We start from the raw sequence: 15,083 nt of genomic DNA on the forward strand, positions 1-15,083 counted from the left end.
ATTTTTGAAGTAGTGTGGTAGCAGCGCAAGTTAGAGTTGAAATTTTGAAATCTGAAGTGTTACAGTTGCTATCATAACACAAGCTTTAGATCTCGAGTATAGAATCTTATTAACTTGAAATTCAGCAAGGATGTTTTAACAAATTAAGCTTTTCCTTTGTTTTGTCTAAACGACAAAAAGAACTTGCTCGAGGGTAAAATAACTCCAAATTTGACACATTGGTGCATAGTTAGATGGGTTTTGAGCATGCATTCCTTTCATGTTTCATTATGTCTTATGGCTGGTTTATTTCATTGATGTGTTGTAATCTTTTAATTTTAAAATACTTGTCGTGGTTTTAGTTTAGGGAATAGCACCTTGCTCCAATGTTTGATTATCATTTTTGTGCTCGTTGAAAGTATGGGTCGCCTATATTTGTCTTGATTATTGATGAAACTATACCATTAGGAACGAAATGAAGAGATGTGAATAAATTGTGGTGGTTGCATTTGTCTCGTCGAGTTGATCGAGATAGGTGCATTTGGACGAGCCGTTCATTCCTAACCGTCGGATAATTTCGGAAAGAAGCCCACCAGGCCCAAGCATCACGCACCAATCCTCGTCCCATAGCCTGTTCACGGCCGCCGCCACCTAGGTCTGCGCCGCCGTCGCTGGGTGTCGCCGCCGATATGTCTCCGCCAACGTAGCCAACGCGGGGTACTCTCCCTCCACTGGTTCTTGCTGCGCCGTGTCTGCCTGCATGCGGATCGCGCCACTGTTCCAGCAGGTACTCAATCTCATCTTAGGCAATGCGCTGACTTCGATTCAGTTTAGATGGAGAGGCACATCGCTGTACCTATTAGTACTGGAGCTGATTGGAGCCGCTGTTGTTGGGCTGAAGCAAGTAGACGCGTTCATGCCTTTGCAAGAGAACACCTACTAGTTTACCCACTTGGATAAAATAGCATGTAATAGGCCGTCGGTGTGATATGTAATTGCTACGTACAATCAATTAACCCATTGATGGCTTGCAACTTTGCATCAAGATATGGTAGCTTTTGGCTGTAGAAAAAAAGGATATTGTTTTAGATATTATCATCTGGGACTGTACAAGTAAAACAAATAACTAGAGATCTGTATTGCGCCAGTAACACGTATTAGCAAGCTGATGATCTGTTTTAGTGCATACCTGTCGGAGCAAACCATCAATTTACATGTGACCAGCCAAAGTACCACCAGTGTTTGACTAAGCATGAAATGCACAGAGTTCTATTTTCCACCCTGGTATCCGCAAGAAGAAATCTAACATGTGCAATGGAAAAAAGATGAAGATAATGGGGAGGCGCAGGTGCTTCCATGATACAGTAGTCTAGGCTGCAACTTGCAGGGGGCGATGGAGTTCCATTGGTGAAGTTGGGACCCAAGTGTTTGGGGTTGCAGTGGTTCTGTGTTGGGTGTGTTCGTTGGTCTACCTTTGTGGTCCTGTGATTCCATAGTTTGGGAGTAGTTCACATGATTGTGCAAGTCTGTGCGGTTTTCGCCTGGTTTTCCGTAAACTAATCAGGCAACTCTGTTCTTCTTAATTAATGTATAAGGCAAAACTTTTGCCTCCTTTTCAAAATAATAATAATTCCACGAGCTGATTCTATTCTATTGTAGTTTTACCCCAGTTAACCGCCAAAGCACTGACGAGTCACAAACTTCGAGATGGTGGCAGCGGCGGCGGGGGCGAAGCGGAAGCGAGATCTCTCCGAGGACGAGGTGTACCTCATCCTCCACAAGTCGGTCCTTCTCCTCGACCTTCGCGCTACTCGACGGTTCTCCCCGGCCCGCCCTAGGGTTTTAGTGCGCCGCTCAATCTTGCTGCAGGTACTCGCCCGCGACAATTCTGACGGCGCTTCAGGAGGTGGCGCAGCACACGGAGAGAAGGAGCATCAACTGGAGGGCGCTGGTGGCCAAGACGGCCACGGGGATCACCTCCGCCCGCGAGTACCAGATGCTCTGGCGCTACATCGCCTACCGACATGACTTCATCGAGAACACCGAGGACATCGGCGCCCAGCCTCTGGTTTGTGCTCTTTCTTTATCCTGCCAATTTAATTTGGACTAGCTTTAAAATTGTGTATTCTAGCCAGTATCGTCGTTGTAGGAACTGTTAGATCTTGAGAGGTTGGTATATAGAAATTCTGTTTGTTCTACTGTCACCTTATCTTTTCCTAACTGTATTGTGGTACTTCTGTTGCCCTGATTGATGATGGCAGGGTGATGAGAGCGACTTGGAATGTGAGATTGAACCCTTTCCTAAGCCGAGCAACGAAGCTGCAGCTGAGGCCTCCCGGTTCGCGAAGGTACCACATTTTGTTTTTGTCAGAAGCATTTCTGTCTGTATTGTAGCTGATACAGTCATTTACTTATCAGATGCTCCTTTTGGATTTAGGATGCCAAAGGCCTAATTTTCCGTTTCACCCACCTTGCCTTATTTATCTGCGTTAATTAGGAACCCAGAACCCGGATATATGAACTTAAACGCCATCAATGTGTTTAGTAGTTGCATTTTTTTGTATTTGATTCTTTGATCAAGCATATCTGGGATTTAGTGCGAGATGTGCACAGAAATTTGTTTGGCATCTGCTTAAGGCCATTGTGTCCTATTGTACCACAAACCAGTATCTAATGTCGTGCTATCTATGCCATATGGTTATTGGCTTGTCCATATAGATCCTTTGTTACAATCTTATAGTACCTTAAGTGAGTCACTGCGGGTCCTGAGCAACCAGCTCAGTGCTGACCGCACTCGTGGTGCTTTGACCGCAGCCGCACAGCCAGAATGCTGCCATGGCAGGAGTTTGCCGCAAAGGGAGCTCCCGTGCTGAGCTGAGCTCTCAGGACCCGCGGTGACTCACTTTTAGGCTGTGTTTGGTTGCAGGAATCTTGTAAAGATTAGTGGAAATCACGAGGCAATCTGGTTTGATTCCCGCATTCGGCATAGCCACTTGGAATGTTAGTTAGACTTTAGATTACCATGATACGATTCAAGTTGTTTTGGGGCATTATGATTCCTTTTGAAACAGGTGGCTATCTTGGATTACCCCCTGATTGGAATCCATCGGCACCTCATTTTTCTTCCTAAAAAACACTAGACTTTCAATATTAGTTCGATTCAAACATAGTGATCGAATTGTAATTATCTTGTGAAGGGTTTTGTGTCCATCCCATTTAGGACCTCACTCATACTGTATATCCATGTCAAGTGTACTAATTAAAACTCATCCGATTAACGGTGTCGAGACAATTCAGTCCATCATGTCTTGCTATTTTACAATACAACCTTGGCATGATGTGCAACCAATTCCTTCTCACGTTTGCATTGTTAAATTAAACATACAATTACTTGTTTTTTGGAATTGTTCTTTCTTGTTGAACACTAGCTCCAGTTTTCGTTGAAGATCGATAATATTCCTAGTACACTAATTTGGGTTTTATTCTGTATAAGTTAGTAAGATACAAATTCTTTCACAGCGTGTCTTTTTTTACGCTAAAAGCAGTCACATCAGCAGTGAAAGAACAGCGTCCTAGCCGAATAAAAAGTTTCTAAAGTCACCTAGCGGCCTTACATTGATAAGTAGTCCAGTCTAAGAAGAAGTGTTTTGTTAATAAATTTACTAGCCCCAAAAACGGTCAATCTGAAAAGTCTTTGTCATAAAGGGACATGAAGAAATAAAACAACAACAGGACTTCGCAATACATCAGTATTAATCTACAAAATATAATCTCATGAACAGGTTATTGCAACCAATGACCCAAACAACTCAATATTGAATTCATTGAAAAATTTAACGGTAATGCCATATTCCTAATTATCTCATTACCATGCTAATATTCCTAGTAATTTTCACATTCCTTTCAATCTGGTTTTCTTAGAACCAAATGCTCCCTTGAGGTACTTTAGGGACCGGAATGTGCACTTCAATAGAATTAGGACTAACTTGACACCCCCTCAATACTTTTAGGGCTGCAGATGCAGTTTGCTCTTCAGTATGCGCCTAGCGAAGGCTGATTGATTGTTGGCTCTGCTCAAAAGCTTGATTGATGCCTCGTTATCAAATGGGAGATGAAGCATGGTGTTTCACTAGAAATCATAGGATAGTGAACAGTTTTGGCTGTAAGATAAGTATATGTATTCGTCAATGAAGATGTAGTTCGTATGTTTCATCTAAGTTTCTTGTTCTATTAGAGAGTGTAAAGGTCCATTTTATTTGATTTATAAGATGGACTTCCTATAATGCCTCACAGAGTCAGAGCTCACCTTCTCAAGTTTCACAAACTTAAAGTAGTGTACACAGAAAACTGACTGATCTACTAATTCTGCAACTGCAACTATGAGTCAGTAATCTCTACCTTTATACGCAGAAAGACAAAAGAATAAAGGGCCATAATGTTCGCCCCCTCCAGTTACAAAAGGGTGGCTATCATGTTTGCCCCCTCTAGTGACGAAAGAGTAGCAGTACATGATATGTGCAGTCAAACCTTCTAATCTTGGGCAGTGAAGATCTTTTTGAATATTAAATTAGACAGATGAAAATAACAATGAAAGATTTTTCCTCAGAAAATGCTTTTAGTTTTGAATGTATTTGATTCTTATTGCAATTGAAAACAACTATACTCACAGTTCTACTCGGGTACCATGTCTACACCCAAATGTCTTCTATTGCTGGGCAGATTAGTTATAAAATTGCAAGGATTTGTCAGTGTAACAGTTCTTATGACAGCTTCCATTTCAGTTAGTAACAACATAAAAGAGTCATCATTTATGAAAAAGACAAATCTTTATTTCGTTAGCAATTTTGTATTGATTACCAACTATGTTGAATGTCATGCAATATTTGCTCTGTTGCATATTTGCATACAATTTCTTCATATCTTAGGTATGCACAATGGTACTTATAATCCTATCATATAAATTGCAGATCTTAATCTATGGACCTTCACGTGAGCAAGGTTCTAGTCATCGCGTTAACTCAGAAGTTCCTCTGCTAAACACTCCAAATGAGAAGATACCGCGTGTTCCATCTGACAAACAGCTTGCTCAGAGCCATCGTCTAACAAATGGTACAGGTCCAATTTCCAACTCAAAACAGGCATCCCATACAGGGTTATCTCCTGATCCTTTTGATGGGAATGGACCTCATAAAAAGACAAAGAAGCCTAAAGCATGGTCCAACAAGGAGGACGCAGACTTAATGGATGGTGTACATAAGTGTGGTGAAGGAAATTGGCTGAACATTCTGCATAGATATAAATTCGATAGCACAAGAACTTATGTTCAATTGTCTCAGGTAACTAACTCTATGGTCATCTTGTAAATTGCATACTAGAATCTATTATTGTGCGGCAGTTCATCCTTGTTTACATCCATTTGGTCTTCCTTAGTCTTCCCGAAATATAATAAATTTGTAGCATGCCTTTGCAAATATGCCAAGGTAAGTAGACAAATGCATGTGCTTCTTGTTGCAATGGTTATGTTGCTTTGCTTGTGATCTTTGCCTAGAAAAAGTTCCATCTCAATCTTACTTGGCCTGTTTGTTTAGTTCTCATTCGCATATAACTGTTGTGTGCTATAATGATTAGCATGATGGGACGTCCATGTGTCTCCATGTACATATTTGTCTGTAGAGTAATTAGGTAATGTTTATTGTTGTTTTCAGAGATGGGCAGTCATTTGCAGGCGCCAAGGAACAACCAAGCCTGCTAAAGCTAAATCAGTCACGACGGAGTTCGATATAAAAGCTACTCAAAAGGCATTCTCTATGGCTCTTGATATGCCTATGGGGAAGCCTGGTGGATTCTCTACATTAAGATCAGGTACTAATAAAATTCTTATACATTGTCAGTACAGCTCTCATTTAGAATAATGCTTCTTTACTGAAGTATCAACAAGCCAAACATTGTTCTATAGCTTCGTTGTATATTTGAGATGTAAATCCGTTCTGGCATCTTTGTTGTGCCTTGTGCTAGCCTTTTGGTGCTCATTCTAGCCTTTTCATGTAGGAGCTTCACAACAAAGCACTCAACATCCTGCTCCAGTATTCGTTGCTGCGGCTCCTGAGTTAAAATGTGCAACATCCTCTTCATCATTCCCGTTGCCAGTACCAGTGCCAGCACAAGGGCAGATTCCACTTCCTTGGGCGCAACCAGCTCCTGCTCAAGCTGCAGCCTCAAAAGTGTCAAATACTTCAAACAAGTCACGAAATAGCTCTAAGAAGCAAAATGCACAAGCAAATCCTACAAATGCTCCTTCCTCGATACAAGCTGCAGCTATTGCTGCTGGTGGACGAATCGCCCCAGCAAGCATCGCCACCAATTTATTGAAAGCTGCACAATCCTCGCAAGCTGTGCACATAACCCCGAAAGCTATGCCCATAAGACCTCGAGGAAAAGGATCTTCAAGAACTTCTACAAGCTCTAAAGCATCCACTATGGCTGGTGAGCCTGGAACACAGCCTGGTAGTGCTGAACACCCAGAACTTCCAAACTGCAGTGCCCCTACACCATCTCCTCCGGTTTTGGTAACACAGTCAATCGAGCAAGTTAATCTTGTGTCAGGAGTTGCAGGAGTTAATCCCCCTGAACAATCTGCTAGTGCACATTTGTTGGAACCTGATAGAGCATTGAGCACCACACCAGTGTCTGGCCCATGCGACAATATGGAGATGGACGACGACTCTACATTTTGTGCAGTCACGATGGAGGACTTGTTTCCTGAAGACGTGAAGCAGCCGGAGATGGTGAATCAGCCAGAGATAGTGAAGCAGCCTGAGATGATAGACCCCAAAGCTGAGGAGAGCATAGACCCCAAGGATGCCGACATGCTGGAATTCGATCGCTTTGTTGCCCAAGGATGCTTGACTACAGATTGTTTGGATAAGAGCAAAGGTGTCAAAATTGCTCCTGGAGCTCAAGGTGCTATTCCCAGCCAGAAGAAACAACCGAAACAGCAACCCACAGTTGTGAAAAGCGTCCCTGTGTCTGCTAGAGGAGCACCAGCAACCGTGAAGAAGACCAAAACTCTAGCTTCACATGGGGCAACCTTTCCATCAACAGTCACCTCTAGTGGCCTTGTTGGCACAGGCAATGCTGGTGTGCTGAGTAAAGCAATATATCGGAAGCCACCTGGCCCAGGCACCACAGGCAAACAAAATAGGTGCCAAGAAATTATGGCCCAGAAGCAGCATGCTATGAGCTCAAATAGTAGCACAATGGCCAGGAATGCGGCTCCTGGCGTCGGAACACCAGCCAGGAATGCGGCTCCTGGCGTCGGAACACCAGCCAGGAATGCGGCTCCGGGCGTCGGAACACCAGCCAGGAATGCGGCTCCGGGCGTCGGAACACCAGCCAAGAATATGTCTCCCGGTGCCGGAACACCAGTTAGGAACGCGGTTCCAGCCACCGGAACACTAGCTAAAAATATGGCTCCTGTCACCGGAGCACCAGCCAGGAATGCGGCTCCTGGCACTGGAATAACACCAGCCAGGAACTTGCTTACCGGCACTGGAACACCACCAGCCAGGAACTCGCTTACCGGCACTGCAACACCACCAGTCAGGACTGCGGCTCCTGGCACTGGAACACCACCAGTCAGGAACCCGGCTCCCAGTGCTGGAACTCCACCAGGCAGGAACTCGCTTACGGGCACCAGAACACCAGCCAGTCGCCAGTATACCCCAGTGGTGAATGGGCCTAGCAAGGGGAATCCACCTGCCAGCCAGTAGCCAGGCGAACATGGTAAATGCTGCAATAATGCTCCTAGGGACAATGTGAATAGTTTCTCACACTCTTAAACATCATTATCGCTTCTCTCCCCCTGCGATTACTCCATTCTTTTCTGAACCAAGTTCCTGAGGAATACATTAGATTTGATTGATGTTATCTTTAGAGTACCACTAGTAGTTAGCAGAACTAAATTGTTAGGGGTATTAAGAGCCTTGGTTTGCAATTGCAGTTGCCCTTTTTTTAGGATCTTATCTGACTTGTCGTTCTATCAGTGTGGACAGTGGGGATTGACAATGACACGTCAAGATGTCCGTTCCCTCTGCATATGCTGCCTCCGAAATTGGAGTTGTTTTGACGTGAGGAGATTTCCTCCAGTGCATGAACTGATTATTGGATTAGCTGTGCGTTGCTATCTACAAAAACGCCCATTCACTGCCTCTGCAGTGCTTCAATGCGCCTTTCGTGCGGCCATCTTCATAGTTCACACAAGTTCGTCCTCTACTGATATAGCAATCTGATGGTTGTTAGCTTTAAGTTAATATTTCTCTTTTCTGTAGAAGGTATGGACACTTTGGCTTATAATTAACGAAAATGAGATGTCTATGTGATTACCCACGTGACTGGTCTTGCATCGAGGTATATCAGGTGCTTGCTAATATAAATTCAGATCATGTTACTATTTCATCGGCACGTGCTTGCTAATATAAATTCAGATCATAGTACTATTTCATCGGCACACATTATATGGGGTGATGAGGTTTTGGTTGAAATTGTGATGCACATCTATGTTTGTTTGTAAGAACTGATAGGCACAAGATGGAACTTTGCTTTTATTTTTCTTATGTCAGCAGTTCTGAACATATGTGAAGTTCTTTTAATCATAATTTAGAGACGAGAAATCTTTAGTAGTCAAGCGAAGTATTAGTTTTCGTACGTGTGAGGCCATATTAAATCTATGTATATTTTGTTGCCTAACAGTGTGATGCTCTTCTTGAAACCTTAGTTTGCTGAATCTTTCTAGAATGTCCCCATACCAGTTCATGGTTATTATGTGCGGTATATATGTTCTAAGGTAATATTATTAGAACTCTTAGTTTCCAGAATAGATATGCAGTCATGCACTTGTAGGTATTGTACATTTTGTCACAAAAATGGGGCATTTTTTTTTGGTTAAGATGTGTTGCAGTTGGTGCATCATCCTTCAACGATTTTGGAGTACCCTGGAAGTTGCTAAATTAGTCATGCCTTGCATTTTAGGAAGTGATATTCCAAAAGGTCGAAGCAAAACCAACTTAATTTGTATTATTAGTTCTCAAACTGTGTTTCTCTTGCTTAGGATGATTGTATGTTTGTAATTAAACTATAGGCATGCACAAAAGATCAATGCTATGCTACCTTAAGATGATTGTATTGTTCAGTCTGGAGCAAAGAAAAATCTTTGTATTATCATTTATCAATGCTATGCTACCTAACACATGTACCTCTGGTTTAGGGAAAAGAACAGTAATTTAGGTAACTAATTTCGAAGACACAGCTATTTTTATGAGACTAGAGCCTGGTCCCTGGAGAGGCATGTGCTATCTTCACCGATTACCTTGTGTTTTATCCCACGATCTCTTTCTACTGCAATGGATCTCCTGGATGTATAATTTTTCCTCGAATATTGTTCGTACTATATACAACCTCCATTCCAGAATATAAGGTGCATTGTTTTTCGTGCAAGTCAACCTAAAAGAATAAAATATGAAACTATTTTTCATGATGGATCAAATGACATAAATTTCGTATTATGGATATTGATATATTTTACTAAAAACTCGTCAAACATGCACTTGTTTGATTTTTGAAAAAACAAACACATCTTATATAAAGGAACAGACGGAGTATTAGAGAAGAGGATGGGAAAGAAACCCCTCCACATTAGCTAGTACATTTTAGGTCATGTACATCACCGCTGTCCCAAAACCTTCAATTAGACTCACAAGGTGAGGCCACCACTGGTGCAGAAAAGTCTAGCTATAGCGTGGCAAAAACGGCTTTGCTGGTGTGGACACTCAACGCCATTAATATGACGCCATTGTTAAAAAATAGTGGTGTTGTTGGACCCCACGTCAGCAGTATTATACGTGTTCATGATGAGCCACGTAGACAACACCACCACTATAATCACTCACCTAGGAACGTGTACTATACTTTGCATGTCACAAACGTTTCGTGCAGCCACAAAATATATTTGTTCCTCACCAACCATTATATCTTTTGCTCTGACGAACGCTATCACCTTGTTCACATAATTGTGGGATTCCATCCTTGTGGAAACCTTGATGAGTTGTTGTTGAGCTCATCTGCAACATCCTCATCTTCTCCATGATAGGTATTGAATATTAAACTAGTGTTGAGAAACTTGTGTTAGCACTACCTTCGTGTCAGCTCATGAAGTAGATGTTTTGATGTAAGTGACTTCCTTCAACTTCATGTGCATTCTATGCAAGTTGCCGCCACGAATTCGAAAAAGTTGTTTTGTTTCATTTGGAATCGTCCCAAGTCAGTCATGCTGATGACCCACAAGTATAGGAGATCTACCGTAGTCCTTTCGATAAGTAAGAGTGTCTAACCCAACAAGGAGCAGAAGGAAATGACAAGTGGTTTTCAGTTAGGTATTCTCTGCAAGCACTGAAATTATCGGTAACAGATAGTTTTGTGATAAGATGAATCGTAACGGGTAACAAGTAAATAAAGTAATTAAGGTGCAGCAAGGTGGCCCAATCCTTTTTGCAGCAAAGGACAAGCCTGGACGTACTTTTATATAATGCAAAGCGCTCCCGAGGACACATGGAAATTGTTGTCAAATTAGTTTTCATCATGCTCATATGATCTGCGTTCGTTACTTTGATAATTTGATATGTGGGTGGACCGGTGCTTGGGTCCTGCCCTTCCTTGGACAAGCCTCCTACTTATGATTAACCCCTCTCGCAAGCATCCACAACTACGAAAGAAGTATTAAGGTAAACCTAACCATAACATGAAACATATGGATCCAAATCAGCCCCTTACGAAGCAACGCATAAACTAGGGTTTAAGCTTCCATCACTCTAGCAACCCATCATCTACTTATTACTTTCCAATGCCTTCCCCTAGGCCTAAATAATGGTGAAGTGTCATGTAGTTGACGTTCACATAACACCACTAGAGGAGAGACAACATACATCCCATCAAAATATCGAACGAATACCAAATTCACATGATTATTTATAACAAGACTTCTGCCATGTCCTCAGGAACAAACGTAACTACTCACAAAACATATTTATGATCAAGATCAGAGGAGTATAAATTATCATTAAGGATCTGAAAATATAATCTTCCACCGGATAAACCAACTAGCATCAACTACAAGGAGTAATCAACACTACTAGCAACCCACATGTACCAATATGAGGTTTTGGGACCAAGATCGAATACAAGAGATGAACTAGGGTTTGAGAGGAGATGGTGTTGGTGAAGATGTTGACGGAGATGGACCCCTCTCGATGAGAGGATCGATGGTGATGACGATGGCGACTATTTCCCCCTCCCGGAGGGATGTTTCCCCGGCAAAACAGCTCCGCCGAAGCCCTAGATTGGTTCTGCCCAGGTTCCGCCTCGAGACGGCGGCGCTTCGTCCCAAAAGCTTCCTTTTGATTTTTTTTCCAGATCAAAACACACCATATATCCAAAGATGGGCACCGGAGGCCTGCCAGGGGCCCACAAGGTCGGGGGCCGTGCCCTCCACCCTTGTGGCTGGCTGGTAGCCCCCATCTGGTTCTTTCTTCACCCAATATTTATTATATATTCTAAAAACATGCTCCGTGAAGTTTCAGGACTTTTGGAGTTGCGCAGAATAGGACTTTTGAATTCCAGCTGCCGACATTCTCCCTCTTCATGTAAACCTTATAAAATAAGAGAGAAAAGGCATAAGTATTGTGATATAACGTGTAATAACAGCCCCTAATGCAATAAATATCAATATAAAAGCATGATGCAAAATGGATGTATCAACTCCCCAAGCTTAGACCTGCTTGTCCTCAAGCGAAAGCCGATATCGATAAATATGTCCACATGTTTAGAGATAGAGGTGTCGATAAAATAAAGCACGGACATGAGGGCATCATGATCATCTTTAGAACAACAACATATATTGTCATATAGTTTCTCATGCTAAAGTAACAATTCATTACAAAGTAAAGTATGAATCACAAACTTCGTTGAAAACTAACAAACTATGATCTCAGTCATTGAAACAATTGCAATTTATCATAACATCGGAAAGAGTCAAATAAAGAGCTTTTCAGCAAGTCCACATACTCAGCTATCATCTAATCTTTCATAATTGCTAACACTCACGCGATACTTGTGGTTACAAAGTTTCAATCGGACACAGAGAAAGATAGGGGCTTATAGTTTCGCCTCCCAACCTTTTACCTCAAGGGTAATGTCAACAATAATACTTTATGATAACCTATATTCGAGTGGATATATATATATCCAGATCTCTCCAACATATAGTGCTTGCCAAAGTAAAAAGTATAAAAAGGAAAGGTGATGATCACCATGACTCTTGTATAAGGGTAGGAGATAAAAGTAAAAGATAGGCCCTTCGCAGAGGGAAGCAGAGGTTGTCATGCGCTTTTATGGTTGGATGCACAAAATATTAATGCAAAAGAATGTCACTTTATATTGCCGCTTGTGATAAGGACCTTTATTATGCAGTCCGTCACTTTTATTTCTTCCATATCACAAGTTTGTATAAAGCTTATTTTCTTCACACTAATAGATCACACATATTTAGAGAGCAATTTTTATTGCTTGCACCGATGAAAACTTACTTGAAGGATCTTACTCAATCCATAGGTAGGTATGGTGGACTCTCATGGCAAAACTAGGTTTAGGGATGTTTGGAAGCACAAGTAGTATCTCTACTTGGTGCAAAGAATTTGGCTAGCATGAGAGGGAAAGGCAAGCTCAACATGTTGGATGATCCATGACAATATAACTTCTATTTGGATATAAGAAAACATAACCTATTATGTTGTCTTCCTTGTCCAATATCAACTTTTTAGCATGTCATATTTTAATGAGTGCTCACAATTACAAAAGATGTCCAAGATAGTATATTTATATGTGAAGCCTCTCTTTCTTTGTTACTTCCTATTAATTGCAACAATGACCTAAATTATGTTTGTCAACTCTCAACAACTTTTATTCATCATACTCTTTATATGTGAAGTCATTACTCTCCATAAAATCAATATATGATCTTTTTATTTCTTTTTATTCCTTCTTTTATTTAATTCCCTCAAGATCATAGCAAGAAAGCAATGCCCTCAACTCAAAACTACTCTTTATTATATAACTCACGGACTTGATTACATAGAGGGAACATAAAGCAAAACTCAAAGCTAGATCATACTAAAAACTTTATTCTACTAGATCAAGACATAACCAAAATGATCGAACTAAGAAAAACGATAAAGATAGAGGTGTGATGGTGATACAATACCGGGGCACCTCCCCCAAGCTTGGCAATTGCTAAGGGGAGTGCCCATACCCATGTAATTATGTCTCCTTCTTCGGAGGTGATGATGATGGAGTTGTTGATGAAGTAGGCTTGTCCTCCATATTCCAAGGCATAGGTTCACCATCATAGAAAGATGAACGAGTCTCCGGGATCCTCAGATCTGCAGCCAAACTCATCCTCTTAAATCTATATTCATACTCACAGTTTTGGTTCTGCAGGTCATAGATCTGGGCTTGGAGATGCTCGATTTTCACATGAAGCTTGAAGATGGCCTCCTCAATGCTCTTGGCATCCAGCTTGTGATTGTTGGTGAACTCTGCGATCATCATGTGATTTGCGTTGAGTCCACGTTCCACCATCCCTTGGCACTTGAAAACTTGTTGCTTCATTGCTTTGAGTCTCCTCTCCATGCTTCCGGTCTTCTTCGGCCCCTAAACATCGCGGATGTGCAGCACCCCCTCATGCAACTCAATGGCTTGAGGGTGTCGCATCACCTCCGCAAGGTAGGGGTTGATGACCTTCTCGAAAAACTTGTCCTTGGGCGTGCTTGGAGACGTCATGGTGATCTAGATCTGTCAGAAAAATAGCTCGAAACAAAAATAGGAGATATTGTCGTGGTACGGTGGTCAAAACTTTCGGGAGATTATATAATGAATTTTTACCGACCAAAAGAAGTATCATGCAAGAAAATGGAGTACGGAAGGCACATGAGGTGGCCACAAGGACGGGGGGGGGGGGGGGGGCCCGGGGGGGTAGGGCGCGCCCTCCACCCTTGTGGTGGCCTCGTGTCTCTTTCCGACTACTTTTAATTTTCCTAATTTTTTAAATATTCCAAAACAGAGAAAAAATACCATTGGAAATGTTTTGGAGTCGGTTTACTTACCGTACCACATACCTATTCCTTTTCGGAGTCTGAAATGTTCTGGAAAGTGTCCCTTATGTACTCCTCCGGTGTTACGGTATTAATTATATTGGTCTCAACATTTATGGGAGTACTTGAGATATAATGTTTGATTCTTTGACCGTTTACCACCTTCGGATTTGTGCCTTCGTCATTGTTGATTTTGATGGCACCGGAATGATAGACCTCCTCGATAATGTAAGGACCTTCCCATTTAGAGAGAAGCTTTCCTGCAAAAAATCTTAAACGAGAGTTGTATAGCAAAACATGATCACCTACATTGAACTCACTCTTTTGTATCCTTTTGTCATGCCATCTTTTAACTTTTTCTTTAAACAACTTGGCATTCTCATAGGCTTGGGTTCTCCATTCATCAAATGAGCTAATGTCAAATAATCTTTTCTCACCGACAAGTTTGAAATCATAGTTGAGCTCCTTGATAGCCCAGTATGCCTTATGTTCTAGTTCAAGAGGTAAGTGGCATGCTTTTCCATAAACCATTTTATACGGAGACATACCCATAGGATTCTTATAAGCAGTTCTATAAGCCCACAATGCATCATCAAGTTTCTTAGACCAATTCTTTCTAGATGTATTAACAGTCTTTTGCAAAATTTATTTAAGCTCTCTATTGCTTAATTCTACTTGACAACTAGACTGAGGATGATATGGAGATGCAATTCTATGGTTAGCATCATATTTAGCAAGCATTTTACGGGAAGCACCATGAATAAAATGTGAACCACCATCATTTATTAAATATCTAGGGACTCCAAACCTCGGAAAAATGACTTTGTTAAGCATCTTAATAGAAGTGTTATGATCAGCACTACTAGCTGGAATAGCTTCTACCCACTTAGTAACGTAATCAAGAGC

General features: G+C 41.6%; 1 protein-coding gene across 4 annotated transcripts; it reads left to right on the plus strand.

The window, feature by feature from the left end:
- Positions 1 to 529: 529 nt before the first annotated feature.
- On the plus strand, positions 530 to 8,433 carry LOC125518199 (mucin-5AC-like). 4 transcript variants are annotated; one of them, XM_048683118.1, is made up of 8 exons: positions 530 to 766; positions 1,639 to 1,760; positions 1,849 to 2,047; positions 2,241 to 2,327; positions 4,947 to 5,315; positions 5,685 to 5,841; positions 6,028 to 7,761; positions 8,022 to 8,433. In XM_048683118.1, the coding sequence occupies exons 2-7, from the start codon at positions 1,687 to 1,689 to the stop codon at positions 7,746 to 7,748; spliced, it is 2,607 nt and encodes an 868-aa protein (XP_048539075.1). In that variant the 5' UTR covers positions 530 to 766; positions 1,639 to 1,686; the 3' UTR covers positions 7,749 to 7,761; positions 8,022 to 8,433. The 4 variants fall into 4 exon arrangements, with proteins under 4 accessions (XP_048539075.1, XP_048539078.1, XP_048539076.1 ...); XM_048683121.1 differs by lacking the exon at positions 8,022 to 8,433 and having other exon boundaries at positions 6,028 to 7,243; positions 7,277 to 7,995; XM_048683119.1 differs by lacking the exon at positions 8,022 to 8,433 and having other exon boundaries at positions 1,650 to 1,760; positions 6,028 to 7,995.
- The last annotated feature ends 6,650 nt before the right edge of the window (positions 8,434 to 15,083 follow it).

Source organism: Triticum urartu, chromosome 7 (assembly GCF_003073215.2).
Source record: "Triticum urartu cultivar G1812 chromosome 7, Tu2.1, whole genome shotgun sequence".
In the NCBI taxonomy this organism is placed as follows: Eukaryota; Viridiplantae; Streptophyta; class Magnoliopsida; order Poales; family Poaceae; genus Triticum; species Triticum urartu.

Bases quoted from the DNA above. Each gene is read 5' to 3' on its own strand.
- LOC125518199 (XM_048683118.1), top strand. From the start codon at position 1,687: ATGGTGGCAGCGGCGGCGGGGGCGAAGCGGAAGCGAGATCTCTCCGAG. The intron at 1,761-1,848 runs GTCGGTCCTTCT...ATCTTGCTGCAG, and splicing joins GTGTACCTCATCCTCCACAA to GTACTCGCCCGCGACAATTC. The intron at 2,328-4,946 runs GTACCACATTTT...TATAAATTGCAG, and splicing joins AGGCCTCCCGGTTCGCGAAG to ATCTTAATCTATGGACCTTC.